The 22797-nt window shown below is 39.7% G+C and overlaps 1 protein-coding gene across 1 annotated transcript in view; it reads right to left on the bottom strand.

Annotated features, from left to right (window-relative positions):
* CHN2 (chimerin 2) overlaps window positions 1-22797 on the bottom strand; it is a 158320-nt gene that overhangs the window by 43564 nt on the left and 91959 nt on the right. Inside the window, exon 6 of the mRNA XM_053946126.1 lies at window positions 21387-21672. Within this exon, the coding sequence (XP_053802101.1) occupies window positions 21387-21672 (286 nt within the window). The remainder of the gene's footprint in view (window positions 1-21386; window positions 21673-22797) is intronic.

The following is a 22797-nucleotide window of genomic DNA, read 5'->3' as shown; positions in this document are numbered from 1 at the left end:
GCATTTTTTAAATAAAATTTAATAGGCTATATTATTTTCTATATTTAGATAACAGATCCCATTTGTTTCACCTGCACTTACTCAATACCTCTGCAGAATCTAATTTGTGCACTCAGTAGCAGAAGTAGCCTCATTAGCCTCTTAACATGTTTGAACTACTTGCCAACACAAAATGAAGGCTCTGGGCAGGGATGCAATCCAGCCTATTGTGCAACTTTCAACCAATTTCATCACTGCAGTAGACTTCTTTTTTCATTTTTATATCACATGCCTTTCACTTCCGAAAATAGCTGGGCAAAGCTGCTTGCCCACAGCCACCCACTCACTCACAGCCATGGCTTAATAATCATCAAAAGGTGGAAACAATTGAAATAGTAGTCAGCTAGAGCTGTGGCTTTCAGGGGAAAGCAAGGTTTGAAAATCTTCTTGTTTTTAAATTGCTTGAACTGAACCCAGGGAAAGCAGCATGTTTAACCATATAACTGTGCTCCTTTAGTGGAGCAAAGGTTCTCCAGTGCACTGAATGAGGCAGGAAACCCACACGAAAGAAAAGATCCTGTAACTAAAACTTCCCCCTTCATGTAAATGTACAGATGAGGTTGTATTGGTGACCCTCTGTCAGGCATTCCTTATCTTAATTTTGTGCCTTCAAAGCTCTTTTAATATTGGCTCTTTAATCTAATTTCTTTGGACTCCTGCAATAATGTGATTCCCTTTCTCAGGCTGAGAGTGTACCCCCATGACTCCAGCATCGTTAATTGCCCAGACTGGACCAAAGCTTAAAAAAGAAAGGGCAGACAATAAGGGCAGAAATCTGCAGTACGAGCCAGCACAGCTCAGCAAAGAGTAGGTAATAACTTTGTGGATCAGTCAATCATGGGAAGAGCATAAGGAATCAATGAATTTTCACAATTTTTTGCTGACAACAGGGCAATTATGAGATTATGGACCCAGAATTTTTAAGTCCTAAAAGGGAGAGTGTTGGCCAACCTCAGGCTGCTTCAGGCTCTATCTGTTAAAGTGAGCAATTTGTTGGAGCTGAGCCTCCACCACAAAGAGTTGTCATTTTTCAACAGAAAAATGCTGTGTAGAAAAATTCCCAGTGAACTACATAAGCTGGAATCTTCTGTGCACTGTCAAAAGCTTGTACTTTCCCTCAACCTCATCTGAGTAGCTTTCAGCAGTCAGAGAAGAAAATCCAGCTTGACACATATGTGGAAATCTCCCAGCCAAATGGCTGAGGTGAGCAGAAGCCTGTTTTTGTGTCTTTTTCAAATGGAGAAAATCACACATTTATTGCTCTGCACAACCAAGATAGTAACTCACCTGGAGAACAGCCCCACTGAAAAAGAGAAGGAAGCTCAATTTCTGATCACACTTGGAATCGGGGCAATCAGAAAAATGGAGAACAAGTTTTAGAAGTAGCCTATTCACAGATTTAAAACAAACCAAACCTAGAGGATGCCATTTGATGCCTATTTTTTTGTTTTGTATGTTTTCTGTATCACTGAGTGCACGTAACTTCAAGCATAATTTGGGGAATTGGGAGTTTGCAAACTGGTTCAGAACAGATTGTCCTGAATGATTCTGGTGTCTACTCAGTTACAACAACAAGACCCACTCTAAAGGCCCTTCTCACCAATACTGCAAGGAGGCAGTGTATGTTCCTTAGCTAGGGACCTAACTCCATGATGCCCCTTTCAGCCTGAGCCCTCATTTTGAGGGAAGGAAGTAAAAATGAGAAATTTCTCTGAGATCTCTGATAGATGAGGAAAAGGAAAGAGATTCCCTCAATTTTATCCACTGTAGGTAAAGATAAGGGCTCTTTGTCTCTTCCAAAGCTGCTATTCCCAGGAGTGAAAGGCAGAAGCAATGTTCTCTTCCCTTCAGTCCACTTGAAAAGAGAGGAGTCTGGGAGCCACATGCTACTCAACTGTATGAAAAACAGCTCAAGTAAACCTCTTTTTTTTTTTACCCACCCCATGTAAAAACACCAGCCACTTTTTTGGAGAGGAAGGACTCACCCTCCTCACAATTTCAAATTAGCAGGTCTCAGACTTTTGGTGAAGTGCCCAACTCCCCTACAGACACATTTCCTTCCAGCAGCTATCAAGCAGTGAAAATTGTGGTCAGCTACACCTGTGGTATTCAGGGAAAAGTGAAATTCAGATTTTTTTTTTAAGCTACCTGAAACCAATCTGTGAAATATAGTAAGCTGGCAAGTCACAAACACCCAGAAACGGGTTGTGTGGCACTGGCTGAAACCAGTGGAGCCCCTGCAGCCATGTATTTTGTGGACAGAAGAATGTTTACAAAGATAGGGTGGAACAAAAGGCAGAGGCGTATCTTATACTTTCAGGAAGGTAAAAAATATGCCTGGAAACTGTATCTATGGAGCTTAAAATATTATTAAAAATAAAATCAGCTTCAAATTAGCCAGGCTGCCTTAGAAATGTGATTGCAGTGTATGTCAATCTCTTTTGCCACTTGCCCTATCTTTTGAACCAACTGACTGATTTTAGCCGAAATTGATGGAGCAACAGTCTGAGTATCACGAAACTTGATAGCTTGATTGAGGTGAGAGATGTGGTCTGAGCTGCTGTGCTCTCTCCTCACCAGCCTGGCAGCAATGCCTTCTGCCTCTGCAGGTGGTGAAATGAAAAGTAAATAAGGGGAGAAGAGGGTAGAGGAAGGAGGAATGGAGGTGAGGAATGGATGTGTGAAAGGTCTAGAGGGATGGCTGAGCTTGCTGAAGTGGGAGTACAGCGTGCTGTACTAGATAGAGCACAAATGAACAGGGAAGCCAGGCATCACCTATGCCAATGCTCACAATAAAAAAAACCTTTAATAACTGGCTCCAAGTGTTTTGTGTCAACCAGAAATATCTGGAATTGCAGAGATTTATTCTTTTTTGTGTTAATATATTTTAGTGCTTAAAATTTCAAGGCATTGCATATCTTTGCTATGGGACTCCCTTTAACCCCTTTGCTGCTGGTTCTTCTTTCATCTTCTGTGCTGCGGCAGAAGGTGACAGTTTTCCTTTGTTGTGCCGGTGCTCCATAGGCAGAAACCAGGGTATCTGTGTTGGGGTTTCTGAAGCATAAAGTGGGAAAAAGCCAAAAGAAAGACTTTTTCTTGTCCTGGGAAGGCAAGAGGGGAAATAATGAGGAAAACTAAGGGTGGCATAAAGTGGTTTTTAGGATGATAGCTTAAATAAAGGAAATAAAAATGATTGAAGGAAAAACCACAAAGTAAGCGGGGGGTGATGTTTCAGTGCATCAGGTTGGAGACAAGTCTGCTGCTTTCTCATATGACATTTTTACCAAGATCTCTCTCCTTAAATTCTTAGAGTGTTAAGGCAAAATTCCTGCTGGGGGATGCTTCTGAGAGACAATTTTATACAGCAATTGAATTTGCAACCTTTGGTACACTTTATCACAGCTGACTGGGGTGAAAGTTGTCATTTCCTCCAAGATTACTCAGAGCAACACCTGAGAACTTTGCAGGCCGAATCCCAGTCTGAGACCTAAAATGTTGAGGCTCAACATACTGGCTTGCTGGCAGGGAATGCAGAAGGCTGAGGAGAAACACAAAGCAGGCTGTCTTCTCAGTCAGTCTGATCTTTACAGCTCCCAAAGAACAGGTGTATTTTAGGTTTTTTTCATGGAGCAGCTCTGAATTGCCTTTTTTCCAGTCTGGATTCCCCTGCTGTTACTGGTCTTTCTCTTCTCCCTTCCATGCTCCTCATCCAAAAAAGCTACACATAAAAGAGCATGCCTCCTGATAAGCACCTGCTTCAGGGAGGGAGACCAAGTCATCTACTGGGTTAAAAAGATACATACACTTTTCCTGGGCATCCTTCTCCCTAGAGTCTCAGGAGAGCCCCCATTCCCACTTTGACTTCTGAAACAAGTCAGCAAGGGCTTGAGCAGCCTTATAGAGACTGACCTGATGTTGCTCTGATTAATCCTGATATGACCAACACACTGTGATGTCCATAATTTCTTTAGTTAATAAGGAAAAAGCTGAGATTGCCACACACAATGTCAGATATGAAAATACTTCCCAATATGTGGGAGTATGGTTGAGGGTTTCCCACAACCAGCCTGGATGACCTTGAGGAAGTTAAAAAAAGGGCAACAACAACAGCACCAACACTTTTCCCTTATTTGTCTACATGAGCACACACTAAAAAAAGACTAAAAAACGGTATTGTTTTTCTAGAAAAAAATTATTATGGACATAGAATTCCTTAAAATTTAGTGTTTAAAAAAAAAAAAAGTGTGTATTCCACAAAAATAATGCTCTGATTCTTCAATGCCTGTTTTTGGCAGGCAGATCTTACATCAGTCTCAAGCTGATACAAGGTGTTGAAGAACCAGATCAAACAGTTTCTTAATCTGGAACTGCTTTTACTTTACATTATTTTCATATTCATATATTAGTAATATTCAACATCTACATAACAGTTATGGTATCCATTTGGGGCCAAAAAGAATTAGTTTCATTTCTTGATAATCTTCCATCCAGTTTCCTTTAAATAATGGTAAGCCCAACATTTATCACAATCCCTGGGTATTTTAAAGGGTTGCTCCTAAAAATAAATACTGTAGCTTAGCTGGATCCAACCCTTTATTATATATTATATCTTATATATACGTCTGTAATACGTGGCCATTTTGTTCTGAATTTGGAAGACTTCTTTCCACTTGTTGCTGTGCTTTCAATGTCACTTAAGACTAAAGACAGATGAGAAGGCAATTTCTGTGTATCCCTCAAAATTCCTGTGTTTGATCCTTGAGAGTTTGTTTAGAAATGTGTATATGTTGTTTAAACAAAAAGGGAAGTCAACAGACACTAAGATCTGCCCAGACAGATACTTATTTATTATTTTTGATGTTTGCTTTTTTCTCATTGCTTCTCTGGAAGTGATGTCACTTGTCAGAAGAAATTATTAACTCTCTGTTCCTTAGTAGCAGCAACAGGAAGTCACATTTCTTATCACGTGTTTCTCTTTGCAACAGAATCTGGATAAACCTCAAGCCCCATTATGCCGGAATCATTTGTCATTTCACCCCTTTTAAGATATTCATGTTGCTAAAGAGGGACTGAGGCTGATCTCCTGCCCTTCAGGCTAGTATCCAAACAATGGGAAAGATTTGAAAATATCCAGTGGGAAGAGGTATAAATAAAGTCTGGTGCTACACACTCTTCCTTCTCTGGGATTAGGCTAGACACCACAACGTAGCTACGATATTTGCCATGTTTGGTCATCCCACAGAGAGACAAAGGATGGGACATCAGAGCATCAGAGCTTGGTGCTGCCTTTTCCCAAGGTCCAGACACCTGAATTTCTTCTTCTAACTATCAGTAGTGGCCTACTGCTGGAGTTTCCCCTTCACTGAAGGGTGGCAATGGCTGTAACTCAATGTCTCGTATCCTGGGGCAAACTGATGGTGACTCTTTGTAGCAGCTGGTACATAGGGCTTTCCAAAAACCCAGTGGTTTCATATTCCTGTTGCCCATCAGCTCAGGAGTGCAGACAGTGCAGTTACCAGTCACTGCCTCTCCTGTCCCTCTTTCTTGGTGGAAGAGGCTGAAGCATAGCCTGAGGTGACTGCAGTATTGGAAGACAATGTTCAATTTTATTGCCTATCTCTCTGAACAGAGCAGCAGAATTTCTTCCGAAGTGACAGCACAGCAGTTGTATTTTAAACAAAATACAAAATAGAGAAGAAATTGATTATTGCTGTGGGACATATACAGACCACATCTTTAGCTTCAACAATAGCTCCTTGTTTTGAAGTGTCTCCTTCAAAAGATGTGGAATCTAACCACATCCATGGTTTTAACTTTTTTAGAGACTGTATTTCAAAATCACTCTTCCCAGCTTCTGGCTTGGACAGTCTCATGTGTCAGAACAAGTTCCCTGGACTCCTTTATTACACCACCAAATGTTCTCAAGCTTGATTTTGAGAAGAAAAAAGTAAAGCCCTGTAAAAGCAAGTAATTAGACTGAACAGAAGGGCCCAAAGCTAAGGAAGGTAAAGCCCAAAGCACCATTACCAGAGATACACCCATGAGGCTTCAGCAAAGTTATAGATGTGGAAGCTGCAAAATGTTTCACTGGAAAAAGAACACTCTATTTACTAGGTCTCTCCTAAGCACACAATGTGAAATTTTACTCAGAGTTGAAAAACAGAGGTAGTGGGACCTGTTGAACCAATGGATGAACTAAGAGCCAAAAGCTGCTACATTAAAACCTTTGCTCCAATCTCACTGTCTGCAGCCAAAGGCTCACTACATCCCTGTGCTGCTATGTTTAGATGCAAATCACATGCTTGTCTACTCATCTCAGGGAAGATTTATTAAAGTCAGAGGAATGTGGAAATTCAAGCTTTGGCAACTAAACCTGACGAAATCTATAGCACTATCTCTTCTGTATTTGTTTTATGCTTACCTACAGAGATGTATTAAAAATTCTGCATCTTTTAGGTCCAGAAGTCTGAACTATCAAGAAATCTATAAAAGTATAATTAAGGCAAAATGTTTTGACTTTGGCATTGTGCCACAGAAGAACATTCAAGGAAAAAGGCTGATGACTGAGAACAAACAATTTTTTCCAAGGCCTTTATGCCATTTCTGCTATTGTTTCTGTCTCTCATGGCTCTGTAGTTTCTTCACAATAGCTGTCTTTTCTGTTTGCCACTTAGATCAATAAAGAGACGTTAATTAAATCTGCTGGAGGTTGTACTTTTCTTTGGGATTTATCACAGTCTTTGGCAGCAACACCTCGCTGGCCCTGACTACAATGCCAAAATAGGTGTGGTCTTGGCTTGTCATGGAGACATGCTTGGGTACAACCCTGACCTTTAGTGACAGTTCTACTGGCACATGTGTGCCTCCTTAACATCCCCCGCACCACACACCCTCCTCTACCTGCGGACTTCTGTGAGCTGTTAAGTACACAAAAGTACTTTGTGCATCAATATTACTATTCCAAATAAACCATCAAAAGACCATATTTACAAAACAACCCACATTACCATAGCCACTGACACATCACTCTTGAACAAGACAGATCTGCACTTCTGTCCTAAAGCCACTGTTTGTGCATCTTTGCTTTCCTGCTTTCCTTTCTGTGAATTGAAGAAAGTGTTCACATGCAAATTGTCTTGTGCAATAGCAGTGGAGATAAGGTCTTCATGGAAGCTATGAGGAGGGATTTCACTAACTGCTGAGATACAGACATTAATTAATGGCTACATACAGAGGTGAAGGGCAGATAGTGAAGAACTTCCCATTATTTGGCTAGCAAATGCCAATCATAACAACACAATAGGTTTTCAGTACAGAGGTCCACCAATGGACTAATTGGGCTGTGTAAAAATGGCAAGGCAGACAACCAGCTCAGTAATATGGACTCAGTTCAAAGTGCACTGATAATGGAAGGAGAAAAGCATCCTCTGATGTTCTGTGTGACAGTTACTTTCACCAGGCTCAGAAAAAGCAAGCCAAAACCTCCAGTACCCCCCAAAAATACATCCTGCTGAAAATAAAACAGACAGTTCAATGCTCGTTACTGTGCATTTTGGCTGCACCTGTATGTGGGCTGAGAATTCTTTTTACTGAGTTTCTTGCTTTTTAAATATATCACAAACACACGCATAGACAAAACATGAGGCATAGACCTGTCAGATGCAAACTAATGTCAGTGCTTCAGCCTCCTGGCTGTCAGGTCTGATTCCAAATAACCTTTTGTCTTCTTGTTCCCACTACTAAATTACAGATCAAGTGAAAAATGTAATTATGCCCCAAAAGGCCATGGATAGCATATTGGAATACAGTGAATTGTGAGCGGAACAACAATAATAAAAAGATAAACTAGTATTACCTGTGGTGCATGGCTAATTCAAAATGCTCCGGGATCCTACATGAGCTATTATAGAAATGTTTCCTATTTGCCAATTTCTCTTTTTCAGGGATACAAACAATTCCTCCCACATCCCCCTCACTCCCCTGGCTCTTTTTTTAAGCCTTGTGAAAAATACATCTTCCCTGTTGCAATAAATACTCAGTTATACTGTTACTGAATTCTACTGTATAGTTTTTTCCCTTGAGGATGATGCAGAACTTGTGTTTATTAAAGTCATATGAAGCTGAGAATATCAAGACTTATTTTCTATGCACAAATTTATCTGCTAAATTTTTACAGAAGGAAAAAATATAAATAATTTATAGGAATACATTTTTTCTCAATTGGCTCTGATAATGTTATATTAGATTGGAAGTGCTATCAAAAACTGAAATAACTTTTTTCATTTGTTCATTGTAATATTAAATATTCAAGGACTTTTTCTGCATTCTTGTGCACATCTCTAAACACACAACTATTGAAAATAGTCAATTATTCTTAGCAGCACCTGACAAGATAAAAGTAGGTGGTGGTGTTGGAGTGCAAACCTCCACAGTTGTTAAGCCAATTTACATACAGTCAGAAAGGCTGCTGATGGCTGAAATTTTTAATCTCCTCTTTGTTATTAGTGTCCTGATTCTTACCCTTATTCAGGTACTTGTACTTGTGTTTTAAAAGGAAAATAGGCTATAAACTGGAAAAGTATTAACATTTCAGCTACTGTCTTTTTATTTGCAGTCTTTTACCTCAAATACAACTTGCAGAAGAATCAAGCTCCCCATCTCCATTTGCTAGCACCAAAGAGGGGTCTTCTGAGTCTGAGAAGATACGAATATTTATTACTCCATAGACAGCTCAGGCTGTGCTTGCTCAGGAGGCTGGCTCAGCACAGCCCCAGGGCACTGGGCCCTGGAGATGTGCATCACAACACTTTGGTCCACATTTGTAGTCTTGGGCAGCTCTAATGGGACAGCAATGTGCCTCAACCTGGGGCTACTCAGGCTTGCTCTCATTTCAGTATCACACCTTTGTTTGAAAGCATACACTGTGACCTACAAAGAAAGAAAATGCTACAGGTATCCTAGCCTACCTTTTTCTTTTTCTTTTTTTTTTTTTTTTTAACATTTGCAACATCAAATTTAGCTAGAAATAGAACAAAGGAAATCAGAAAAAGTTTTGTATTTGCTCATGAAATTCTGTGTCTATAGGTGGATGATACAGAGCTTGTATACTGCTCGCATGTGGAGAAGGAAACAAGACATGGAATTGAGAGCTCATTAAAAAACCACACATGGAAAAATTCCCTACAAAGTATCATGTGGAAGTTATAGGAATCTTGCATTGAATGCAGCATCTCATAAAAAGCGAGTTATATCACATGATGACTTCACTCTGTTCAGCTGGGATTCTGCCAGCCCACAAAGAAACCACAATCCAGACTTTTCTCTTAATTCCTAGTACTTTGAGGTCTATGAGGAACCAAATCAGGTGAATAGTATCATTGAAAATACTCTCTTTAGTCCAATCTCTGGCAGTATACTTCAATTTCAGCCATTCTGGAAGTGCCTTAAGCTCTGTCTGCAAATTCACTTGGCTTCAATTTCGGCAGTACATTATAGACCAGATGGATTTAAGAAAGTCTACTGATTGGATTGATCAAATTAAAGGAAGGACAAGAGAGAAATAAAGGAAAAATATTTTTCCTCTACTTCCTAAAATATATAAAGAAATAGAATTAATTTATTTGAAACAGTTTCCCAGGTGTCTCTCTATGTACTTAGGTTGTAAAACACAGTTCTATGAATTCAGCCTGGCAGCAATCAGGGATCCAGCCACGGACATGCAGGACAGCTGCTCACTGTCCAACCTACATGCTGCTCTATTAGTATTTCCCTGAGGCCTGCAAAAATACAGACATAAAACTCCTTTCAAAATATGGGCACCAGAACTCCAGAAAATGGAAACAGGCATAAATTTGTCTTTGTGGTACAAACCACAAAGACTCTCTTGATGCCAGAGCAAAGATGCTTTGGACACAGTTTTGATGTCCTAATGCAAGATGTTAAAATCATAGAATCACAGAATCATAGAATGGCTTGGGTTGAAGGGGACTTAAAGATCACCTAATTCCAACACCAGTCATGTCTGGGGCACACCTAAGGTTAAGCAAGGAGAGGATCTATCCCCATACTCTTGTTCCTGTGGCAAAATCTATTTTCCACACTCCTCAGCACTGGCATAATGAGCACACCTCTACATATTTAGCTCCCTTTTTATACGGCCAACCTTGTTTGTATGAGCTCACACTCTACAGCTAAAATCAGTTCTGTCAACTCATACGTGATTTATGGCAGAGCAGACTGACAGACAATAGGATTCATCCCAGAATTTTGGCGGTGGGGCACCTACAACTCCCTTCCAGGGGGAGCTGCAAAAACCTGTGCAATCAGCAATAAGAATTTCTCCTGCATGAACAAAGTTTATCCTCTGCAGTTAGTCCAAAGGATCTGTTTGTCAACTTAGAGCACACATACTGAACAGTATTTTTTGGTAGAGGCTAAGTGCTCTGCCCTGGTGATGACTGTGGCCCTGGCTTTTCTCATGGATGAACTGTGTGAAAAGGCTTTTTTTCACACAACAGAAGACAGCTGCATTTATTCTTTCACGAATACAGAAGCAACAGCATACGTTAAAACTGCAGCCTGGCTGGCATAAAACATTTCACACAGACATGCAGAATAAAAACATATTTTTCTGCCAGTAAGTATTTAGCCCTAATCATTGGATGCCATTACTTTAAAATCCCATCTCTGAAATAAAAAGCTGTGCTTTTTGTTCACATAAAAATAAATATGTTCTTCATTTGAATTTTTAAACATGTTATATATTCCCACATTAGCTTTTCAGATAAGTAAAGCAAGTAAATAATATGATGTCTTTGCATATTAACCCCTGTCACATTTACATAAGTCCTTTCCGTAAGACTAGACCCCTCTGTAGGACCATCTCCATGTACACACCTATTCCTTACAGCACTGCATTTCACAATCCGTTTTAAAACGAAAGTGACTTTGAGAAGCTAAAGACTAAGGCTGAAGTAAGCAATGGTGTTGTTGTGCCAGGTTTTTTAAGAACAAGATGAATGCTTGTTGTCAAAAAAAGGCATCGGGTGGTCATGTTCCCATGAAACCACTCATTGCACAAGCACAAATGGGTGTCAGCAGTGTAAGATACCCTAATTCAGTCCCCAGAAACTCTTAAGTAAACATGCCACCTAGTGTTTAATTGTGACAATTTCATTCATAAATCATCTTGATTGATTCCTCCCAAGTTGTTCCCTGCAAGTCTAGGTTGTATAGAGTCTAGGCAGAGTTATCTGGAAATGCTTTCTCCAGATTTTCCCCCTCCCTCTCTCACAAAAAGCCCTGTCTCAACTTCTGTTTTGCTCCCGATAGCAATGCAGAAGGCACTGAAAAGGGACCTCAGAGGGTCATCTCTGCTGTCAAGGTCCCGAACAAGCCTGGCAGACTTCAGAAAAGCTGCCTTGTACCACCTGCCAAATGGCACCTGGCACGGACTTCCCACATCTCCCTGCCTAAAGGTACTGGGCAGAATTATTCACCTGGGAAGGTGAAGCACTATTTCTAGCTTACAGCTTGCCAAAAGTGGATGAGTCACCAAAGCTATAGGTACTGGTTTGATGGATGGAGCCAGCAGAAAATCAGGGAAAGATGTTTTGAAAGTATAACATCTTCAAAAGCAGTGAAGACAATTTCTCTTGAAGCCAAGGAGATCTCCTCCTTTGTCACCTCCAGCCCCTGCTGAAAGACCTGGCTTAAATGCAAACAAACCTCTCCAAAGAAGAGCTACTGCCCATATGTTGCTTGGCTTCTTTCTATGCACTTAAATACCATCAAATTCTCTTCTTAAAAATCCTAATTGAGATTCTCTTGATGCTTCTGTCATGGATGCTCATTATGTTCCTAGAGATTAAATTCCTGTACTGAGTGACATCATAGCACAAACTGTCCTGAATTTTTGGTAATGCCTTGCTTGCACTTTTTCCAGATCAATAAAAATCTTAAATCACACTCCTGTTCCTGCAGTACTTCATCAGCCACTTCCCTCCAGCTCATCAAGTTGCTGTCTATCTCTATTCTTTGCTTGAAATTCCTCTACCTATTTTTGGTCTGTGTAACCATGTTCATGAGCCAACCAAATTTGAATTAATGTCAAGAGTGCAGCTTCATAGGATATTGTACTACTTTCCTAAAAATCCAATTATTCTGCATCTGCTGCATTCTTTTCACTCAGTACTTTTGTAAATCTATCAAAAAGGCAATCAAGTCTAACTGGCAGCATTCCTTCTTTATAATCATGCTGATGACTGTGCACAGTCCCACTGATCTCCAGGGCTGAGAATGCATTAAAAGGAAGAGCCCACTGTTACCATTTGTACTTGACACTCCACAGCGTCCTCTTTTCCAAATATGAGCAGTTTTTATAACTGGTTCCCGAACTTTGTAGTCCAACCTCAGCTGAGAACAGTCAGCAGCACGTGCCTCACTGCGGCCACTACCAGCTGTCCTCCTGCCCAGGCTGCTGCTTTCCCCTGCCTGGCAGAGCCATCAAGCTCTGTTAACTGAGACTGTGCCCAACTTTCTGTGGCTAACCCAGACTAAAGGTGACCAGGGAGATACCTGCACCTGGATTCCTGGTATCCCAGCTGCAGGATGTGGATGGAGGCTGCTAACCTGTCTCTCTGTGGTGAGAGATCAGATGAAAAAGCCTTGGATACCAGGATTGTGGCTGCAGTTAGTGCCTCACTAGTGCAATGGCAATTCTGAACTGAAGGTTGAATGTCCCCTCGTCCCAGGGGGAGGAATCAAATAACTGGTCCTTAGCTACTTTAGTACATTGTCTTCATCTGGCCAAGATGAAGCAGAGCCTAGAAAATATATTTTCAGACACAGAAAACCACAGAGAAATAGGACTAGAAGGTACTGTGAGATGTTTTTTTCCTGTCTGCCTCAGGTATCCATGCTATCTGTGCCATTTATGCCAGATGTTTTCTAATATATTTCTATGCCTTCTGATGAGGGAGATTTTGTTACCCCCTCAGGCACTCTAGCCCAGCATTTCATTATTCTTTCTTTTCTCCCTTAATAGCTAACCTGCAATGCTTATTATCACTGTATTTCAGTCCTATCATTTCTTTTCATATTCAGCATGAACACAGGACAGGTTATATAATTAGCCAAGCCAATGTATGACCTAGACATGCACATCACTTAAAATACCTATTTTCTAATCAAAATATAAAGAAAAAATACTACTCATAGCTTAAATACTCTCTTTTTGACACTGGTTCCGAATCCTCCACTACCAGAAATTAATCTGTCTCTTATATTTAAGAAGTTAACACCTGTCTTCCAATATCAAAACATGGCAGTTTAAAGGTGCTTGTAAAATTTTAGTGCCTATTCCTACCAGATAATCAAGTATAGATTTTTACTTAAAAAATGCCTTTTCATTTTCCAGTGGCTAGACAAATGAAATGTTTATGCTGAAGGCTCCATCCCAATCCCTGTGGAAGTTTGTTTATATGAATTGAATGCCATCAAACTGTGTAAAGAGTATAAAAGCCAAGATAATATACCCTTATATAAGCTTTTATTTTTAGTACATCAAACTAACTATGGTTTTTATGCAACAAACATTTAGCTTTAGTAGAATTATTAATAAGATCATAAGAGGAATGTACCCAAGAGAAAAGGATTAATTTATGAATTTGGTAGAGCCTACCTGCAGATACACAGTACTGTACTTGAAGAGACAAGTGGCATTTGCCTTAGGAGTACTATAAGCGCTTCTGATGTACTGAATAATTTTTAGTACTAAACTGAAATTTTTATCTGACAAAATTTCAACCTAGTTGTCATGTTCACATTGCTTCCATTTGGCTGTCTTTCAAAAACACTGGATTGGAAAACACTATGGTGGTAAGAAACTAGATATTTACCTTTGCTTCATATGCTTAGCAATGCCCTGAACTGCTCCAAGACTCAGTGAAATCCTTGCGGGACTTCCCCTTAGTTCAGTAGTATATGGATCAGATTATACCCATGGCATCATGTCATTTGTGTAAATCAGTATTGTCTCCAACTTACAAGCTCTCTTCAGGCATAATCATATCACTTATTCTGCTTAAGGCAAAAGTCATGAATTCTAAGCTGACAGTAATAACATAAACCAGGAACCTAGAGAGATGTTGACAGTTCAGGGAAGCAATGTAAGCGAATACTTTGCTATGGAACCTCTCTTTCTCTCAGTTCCCTCAATTTCCAGGACTGTTATAATTGATAAGAGTTATTCCTTTTAAAAATCCTTTTTTAATCAGGCTAAATAGTTAGGAGTGCCACAGTCAACTACAAAGCACTCTCCATTTTCTCAACATAGACAGCCAGAGGGAAGGAATTGAAACAGACACTTTCCACAATTTCACTTTGGTAGCTTTCTTATTTTTATTTCTTAGATAGTGTGTATTTTATATTTATGATACACTAAATAAACAAAAAGCTGCAGAGACACAACTGGAAAATACAAAAGAATGCCAACACTGAAGGGCAAAAGAAAATTATCAGCTGAATATATTTTTGGTATGATGCTGTTTGTCATTTGAAATAAAAAATTATTAAAATATATATATGCTAGTAGATATATATATGCTGGTAGACCTACTGTATTGATATAAACTTCTCCTTGCCGTGCTATAATACCAAAGAGTATTCTGTATGGAATCACTCCTGAATTGCTAACAGTTATTTAAAGAGAGTCAGCTATGCAGTTAAGTACTCATGTCAAGGCACGCTACAATTAAGTACATACGTGTGGTAACCTGTGTGTAGAATATTACTCTTGCAGAACAAGCCTGAGTGACTGATGAAAGGAATTCATTACTCACAAAGTCATTTTGATGTATTAGTTTGTTGCTTCTAGCAGCAAAAATGCCACACACCTTTTATCACTGCATGTATTACTTAACCCTGCAGATAAAGGCCACCTTTGTGTACAGGATTTATGTTGCTCTTCATCAGTGTGGTGTCTGAGCATCTTCTGGGAAAAATCAGTTCTGCCAGGGAGAAGTCCCTTGTGAATTCTGTGGCCATGCATACAGGAGTGTGACTGTAACCCCTAATAAAAGACAATGGTGGGTTGTCAACATCCATGTAGAACTGAGCATTTTAATTTTTTCTGACCAAGCACGATGCAAGAAGAAGGGAGTTTAAGGCAATGTAAAATACACCACATCAAATTATCAGTGCCTTTCCAGCCCAGAGCCTGCAGGAACAGATGTTTCTGCTCACTACCTTCTTAACCCCAGGATCTGCTGCTGGGGCAGCACAGTACCCTGCAGCCCTCCTGTGGAAGGAAATGCTCAACATCTGGATAGACATCCCAGCAGAGAATTAAACACTATCTAGCAACCTGTAATAGGATCATTAGAGGTTTAGAGGAGCTGCAGAATGGGAAGAATAATGAATAAATGAAAGAGTGAAAAGATTTTTTATTGTTGGCTAATAGCAGTACCTGTAGAAAATTCAATGAAGAGACAAAAATGGAGTTGTAAGATGAGGCTAAAAAGCCTTGAGAAAGGAACGTGGTGTGAATAACAATTGAAAAATGTCAAATACCTACAAAAATTGAACCAAATCATAGGTTGTCTTAAAATTGACTGCCTCTTGTACAATTTGATGTAAGGAAAACAGCAGTGCCCTTAAAAATTTAGTTCCATAACCAGATTACATCTCCAGTTAAGGGATGTTGGAAAATAGTCCTTCCTGGAAGTCTTGCATTTTCTTCTATGGGAAACTGTGTGTGAGCAGCATGACTAATGAGAACAGTAATATCAACTTCTAGCAAAGTTATTCTTCCTTTTCTGTCACCTTTGCCTTAATAGGAATAGTTTTGTTATCTGTCTATTACTTGTGTGGTATTTTTCTGCCAAGGAAATCTACAGCCTCCCAGACTTCATAATATGCTAATAATTTCAGCTCTTTAGTTCTAGCTGCAATATTAACTGTGGGCTCTGTCATTTGCACTTCAATGTCTAGTGATGAGTTCCACCGAAACAGATATAGAGGGGTTGCCATGCCAAAGAGCAACACAGAGTTTTCTGCACTGTCCTGCTGTTAAGTGCGAACAGCTCGCTCTTGGTTTAGCTCAAACTCTGCGCTGCCCTGTACAGACCATCGCTGCTAAATGCCTCATGCTGCGTCTGGCATGTACTTGCAGCCAGGGAGCAGAACAAGCACTCCAGCCCAGGCTCCAGGCAAACTCATATTTCATGTACAACCGGTATGTTTGAACCGACTGAGCCAGATCCGAACAGGAGAGAAGTTGATGGGAGCTTTGCCAGGACCCAAGTAAGCAGAGACCTGGCACTGGAAAAAGCCTTCCTTAATCTTTACTGACTTACAACAGTTTGTCCTCTTTCAGATAGATTAAGATCATTCTTTTTGCAAACACTTTAAGCTTGAATGCTGCCAAGGGTTTTCTTTAACTCCAGCCTGCTCTTCTCATCAGACCAGCATAGCAAAGAAACAAGTTGTGGGGCACAGCCTTTGTCTGACACAGGGCACTGTGTCACAGCATCCAGGTCTCACCCAGTTGCAGTAGTTACACAGGGCAGGTCACAGAAATGGGATTCAAAGTGCAGGAGCAGGGAACCAGGATGGCTTTTCCATCAGCAACTGGGACAGCTTTTACCTGATAGAGCATTCATGAAACTACAGCTTGTATTTATTTCCAACATTTTAATTCTTCAAATATATTTTCCAAATTACACTTGCTAAGGTAGGATTAGAATGGGGTATTATTTTCTGCTGTCTGTGGCACAAAGACTGCTGACTCAGTAAGGGCAGCATTTGCAGGAAAACGCAATAGCAATGAATTTTTCAGAACTACATCTTTTACTGACAGATTACTGCAATTTTTTTCACTCCTGTATGTGAAGATTAATTGCTTACAGCAGGTTACACTTCTCCTACATTCACCATTAACTTGAACTACTGGTAATTAATTACAGGCTGCACCAGTACCAGGTACTTATCTGCCCTAAATTCTCTAGTATGTGTTCATTTGCCCCAAGTACAGCATTCCATAAGCAGAGCAAACATAAAGCAGGTGATCACAACTTTCCCAAGCTAAATCACAACTCCAAACAGACAACATGTGATCATCAAATTTTCTTTGCACAAAATACTCTACCCAAAATCCTTGTTGAACCTGGGTCTTGTTGAAACAACAATTGCCTACCCTGCTAAGAAAGAATCTGCAGCATGCTGTTGCCCCACATCATTTCCTTTTCTGTCACCTTTGCCTTAATAGGAATAGTTTTGTTATCTGTCTATTACTTGTGTGGTATTTTCTGCCAAGCAAATCTACAGCCTCCCAGACTTCATAATATGCTAATTCCTAAAAATCATTGTAGTTCCTTTCAGATTAAAGATCTGTTAAACTATTCAGGCTAAAATTTGGAATTTGTGTCTACAAATCAAGCATCTCTTCAAAATCAGAGAGGAATAACTTTTGGATGAAACACCAGCATTAAGTATCTTAGAGCATGAATGTTTTCTTAGGCCTGATATAAAAAAATGTTGGATAAAAAAAGCACGAACAACAACAGCTTAATCCAGCCCAATTATCACATGCCCTTCTGGAATGGGCATGACTCCACTAATTACAACCTCAAAGAAATTATCATTATGGGAATAGACAAGTACCCCAGGCAGTAGCAAGGCATCTCATCCGAGTGCTGGCTCCTCCTGCCAGCCTGTGCGTTGGTGGCCCCCCTCTGCCAACCCACCCCACGGAAGGGAAGCGGTGGCACTGGAGTGACACTGAATAACCCCCGCTGGCGCCGTGGGAGGTGACAGAATGAACAGACTCCCTGGACGGTGTTAACAAACCCACCGAGGAGATGAATGCCTTCAGCTGCACTTTCACACTCTGGAATTAGTTTCAGTATGAAACAAAATCTCACTTGTAAAGAGCCTAATTTCTTAGAAGACTACTGCTGCTTAACCTTAGAGCACTGAATTCTCATCTTCCTCTTGAGAACTAATGTAAGTTTCTGTCCTGCATGTATGGTTTCCCCCCAACATTTCTGGATCATTCAAAACACTCTAGGCAGCATTTTCAAATAAAACAGCCCAATAATCTTATTTTTTAACATTTTGCCTGTTCAGCTGGCCAGAGGTAAAAAACATGAATGATTTTTCACACAATCAGCAAAGAATTTACTTTGCAGAAAAACGTCATGCTGAATATTCATTATCTTATTTCTAGGGTTCTGAAATTTACTGGAGTTACTGAAGTAAGTGAAGGTTGTGATTTGTGGGCAAATCATGGCCTTTGTTTAAAATGTTGTACAAGACACATCAGCCTCAAGCAAAACGTCTGATAGAACTCTGACTGAACTGCCACTTTCCTAAAATATTCTTCTATTTTAGAAGACTTCTAAAGTTTATATACAAACAAACATTACATTCCCTTTATCCTGTTTTATCCCCATTTGTTAGTACTGAAAAATGCTTGATAATTCACCAGTTTATTCCAATGCCCAGTCCATACTTTATCTGAGGCTACTGTGAGTAATAAAATGGAAGATGACCACTTAGTCTCTGCTACCAAACATCTCATGACTTCCCCCAGGAGCATTTGAATCAAAAGCAGCCATGGTAGGCATCATCATACAGACTTTTGTGAGCTTTTTTTTTTTAGTTGCTAATATTTTAGTTGATGTAATCCTTTTTTTTTTTTTTTTTTCACACGGATTTGCATGAAATGATGGAAAACTATTATTACTGGTAGAGAAGCCCACTGGGAGTCCTAATCATCAATATCAAGGCTTCAGCTGCTACACCAGGTCTTCAGCCTGAGCAGATCCCCTTGCCTATTTAGCCCCACTCCTCTTATAGCTGTGATTGCTCCTACTCCTCCTGGCAAGTAAAATATGTTAGAAACAGCTGCTATTCCTCCTTCTGCTTTTCCCCTCTGTGGGAGGAAGGCAGAGGGGGTTGCCAACAGTGTAGTTGCTTAGCTGAAGCCAGCTATTTTTACATGACAGCACAGCCACAGAGCCCAGCCTTGCAGGCTGCTCCTGCCTGCACATACAGAAATCTAGATGAGCACAAGTCCTTGTAGGCCAAGAACCTGCCTTTCACATTAGAATCACCTCAGAGACAAATAACCCTCTAAACACTTAAATTTCATTCAGCAGCAATACAAAAGAAGACCTAACATAATCATTGATTAGGCTCAGAGGTGTGTTTTCACTATTGCTAGTGCATTACATCAACTCCAAACATTTTCAAGCACAGGTACTTGGAATGAAGAATGCAGCACTTCTCTCACATTAAGCCAATATAACAGTTTTTTGAGCTGTTATCAGGGAGGAGTCTTGTGCTGCATTTCTACTCATATGAAGTGGATCAGGTAGCAGATGTAGCAGAAAATTCACTTATTTTTTCTCCGGGCTGAGTCAGTTTTAATCTGGAGTTGTTTGCTAGTGTCACCTATTGTATAGCTGCACAAAACCATACATCAGTAAAAAGGTAGTGGTGAAGGAGAGAGGCCAGGGGTCCCTTCAGCGATGGTCTGCCTTCTGTCGGACTAAAAGGGTTTTTGCAATGCCTACTTAAAGCTGCCCAACCTGAAGGATGGCATCCAACAGCAAACACAACAGAAAACATAATCTGTTATGGAATATTTGGTACTAGAGCAAATATTCTGAAGCCTTTGATGCCTTTGAGAGCACTTTGAGAATAACAGAAGTCTTGCTCCTCAACTGCAAAAACTGTAAGTAAAATTAAACACAGTTTTTAAACTGTATTTTTCCTTGTACAGATCAAATTTTTCTGATTTCCTAGAGAATGTAGCATGGTTTTCAATTGCCATGATTCCTTTATTACACTACATGCATGCAGTAATATTTACAATCATCCCAGTAATGATCCAGCTCCAGTATACCCTCTGGACCGTTCCCTTACTTACACAGAAACACCTACACCAAAATCTGTCACAGGGCACTATGTCTACTTCTTATTGTGCCTCAAATAAAGTAAACATTTCCTTTTTTATGTCTGTTGCAGCATTCAAAATCACCCACTGTCCAATCACAGGAATCAACTGAACGAGCACTAGATGTCTCAATGGCATTTACTCCTCTTGGATATTACAACACCATTCAATTGAACCAAAAACTACCATCACCAGTGGATTTATTTTGAAATAAAACATGAATGGAGGACTTGTTGTTTTGCTCTTCTCCAAAGGCATACTGCATCAGTATGCCTTCCCTAAAAAATGTCATTGTCAATGGAATTTATTTGTTATAGAGTATGAATAGGTTTACATGTCAGGTCAGTTACTCAAGCAATTATTATTACTGAGAAATCCAAACCAGTAAATAATCAGCCAATGCAGATATGTCAACCTAACAGATAATCCTGCTAGAAATGCCCTAGAGACATGAGGATACATATAAAAAAGCTGATCTCTTTCATACTCGCCATGACTATATGACAGGAAATTCACTCCCTGCTTTCCAAATAAAAACTGGCTCCAGTTCCCAACTAGCTGGCCAGCACACTGAACACTAAAATCAACAGTCACTCTGCAGAAGTATGCTTAACAAATGTCACTAAGTCAATTCAGCTCAAGGACCAGACTTAAAAACAAAGTTTTGTTTGACAGCTCTTGCTGCCATACCACCTGGGAGATGAAAATATCCACATGTCACTGCTTACAAGGCTGTTTCTCATATGTAAAATAATTTCTAATTTTACATCTTCAGATGGCTGCTAACTGCACAAAATTCTCAGTTTATCATCATGTAAGTCCTAGTCCATACAATGCTCTGGAATACGAGTGCATAAGAGAAGGAGATCAAGCAAAGCCCTCTTCAAACAAGAAGAGCAAGAAGAAATGGAGGCAAACAGACAACATCCCAATTTCAGATCCATGAGAAGGAAAGAAAACACACAATATCCCAGTTTGAGACCCATCCACCAAAGGCTTGTCAGAGAAGAGGAGCTTTGAACCACGTACAGAAAGATAACAAACTTGAGCTGTGGTGAAGGGTCAGTGGGAACTGGATTCATAGCCCTACTGTGGAAAATGCTTGAGTATATACATGGACAAATATAACCTGTGACCAATTTAGATGCAGCTCCTAAGGTAAATTATATATACTCATATATTTACATAGAGAAAACATTTACATTTGGTACTTACTAGAAAGTTTTCATCATGAGCTCCAGTCAAATATTAGTTGGGAGTCAAGGTCATATTAACAAGATGTAAATTTTTCAGTGGGATAGCAACACTTATTAAAGTACAGGAAAATAGAAACGGGTTTTCTGACAAAACTTTTTCTTCTCAGGTTTGATAGAAAGACTGTACTTACCTTTTCAACTGGAGTATTTTCTTCACTTGTTACACTTGCTTTTCTTGATTCATTTTTTGTTCTGCTCAGCCTCCGGGATACTTTTTCTCTAAGCAAAGTGGCATATCCAATGTGCTCATATATGGGGTTTGTTGTCATTTTGGAAATATACTCAGAAGCCTTTGTTTCTATGTACAATGTTATCAAGCCATCTGTAACCAGATCATGGATTGATTCAAATCTCTTCTCCCCAACAAAGTGCTTCCCATCGTAGAACAACCTGTAGTTTAAGGTCTGATTACCAAATCTGCAAACACCACAAAAAAAGCAGAGGGAGAGAAGAGAGAGAGAGAGAAAGAACTCAGACTCTGCTGATGGCTCTTCCATCATGAAGCATTTTTGAGGTGCAGAAAATGGCTGCTTAACCACATATGGGCATATTTACAGTCAATAAAGAGATGGACATCTACCAAGTAATCAAAATCCTAAGGGTATGAATCAGGCTCTGTCAGGAAGCCAGGGAGACCAAGCTCCTAATTCAGGGCCCAATTAAATATCCAAAGTTATGTGGGAAAACTCTAGCCCTATTTACAGCAGGTGTAATCTACTAGGATTTTTTAAGTGTTTTAATAATCCAAGTGCCGTAGTAGCACATTCAGTTTGTGACACTGAGGTTGGAATCTCATCATTGATTAAAGCATTCAAAGATATGCTATTGTGTTAAATGCATTGCATCAAAACTGCATGTCTGCATTTTGTTGGGACTTCAAATCACATGGTTTAAGCCTTTTATTTTTCACCCACATTTTTCATATAAAATCCCAATTTATAATTAAATTCAGTTTATGATTCTACAAATAATTATCCAGATGGATTTAGAAAACATGATGTTTCATCAAAACAACAGGCATTTTGCCATAATTCTTATCCTTTATTATTCTTTTTATTCTTCATTTTGAAATCTCCTCCAAAACCCTAAAAAACGGTGTTTGTTCTTTTTCAGCTGACACAAATTCATTTTAATTTGCACCACTTTTTAGTTGGCGTGACTCACCAGCTTTTCCAGCTTTACCATCTGCACATCAATACAAATTCTAAGCATGATTTCATCACTGTATCACAGCTACTTGGGCTAACTCCTCAAAGGATTTTTCTTCGTGTCTTACTAGCAGAAGGGTAAAAATTCAGACTTTTAGTTTGTTTATATCTCACAGGAGTAATAATGCTATAAAAATTGCAAAATATTGCCAAGGAGTTTGTTTCATCAAAACCCAACTGGGTATCTTGTTCTCTTCCTTCTCTTGCTAATACACAGTGTCTTTAAGACCTGAATGGGCAGGTTTTGAATGACACAGCTAAGCCAGGAAAGGCACCTGTGACAGGCAGTGAGTTTGGAGCATGGGTTCCCACTGCATTTTTTGTTCAGTTGAAT

This window comes from Vidua chalybeata, chromosome 1, assembly GCF_026979565.1.
Source record: "Vidua chalybeata isolate OUT-0048 chromosome 1, bVidCha1 merged haplotype, whole genome shotgun sequence".
Taxonomy (NCBI): Eukaryota; Metazoa; Chordata; class Aves; order Passeriformes; family Viduidae; genus Vidua; species Vidua chalybeata.
The sequence above is the reverse complement of the archived record's forward strand: the minus strand, read 5'-3'. Positions and strand labels throughout refer to the sequence as shown.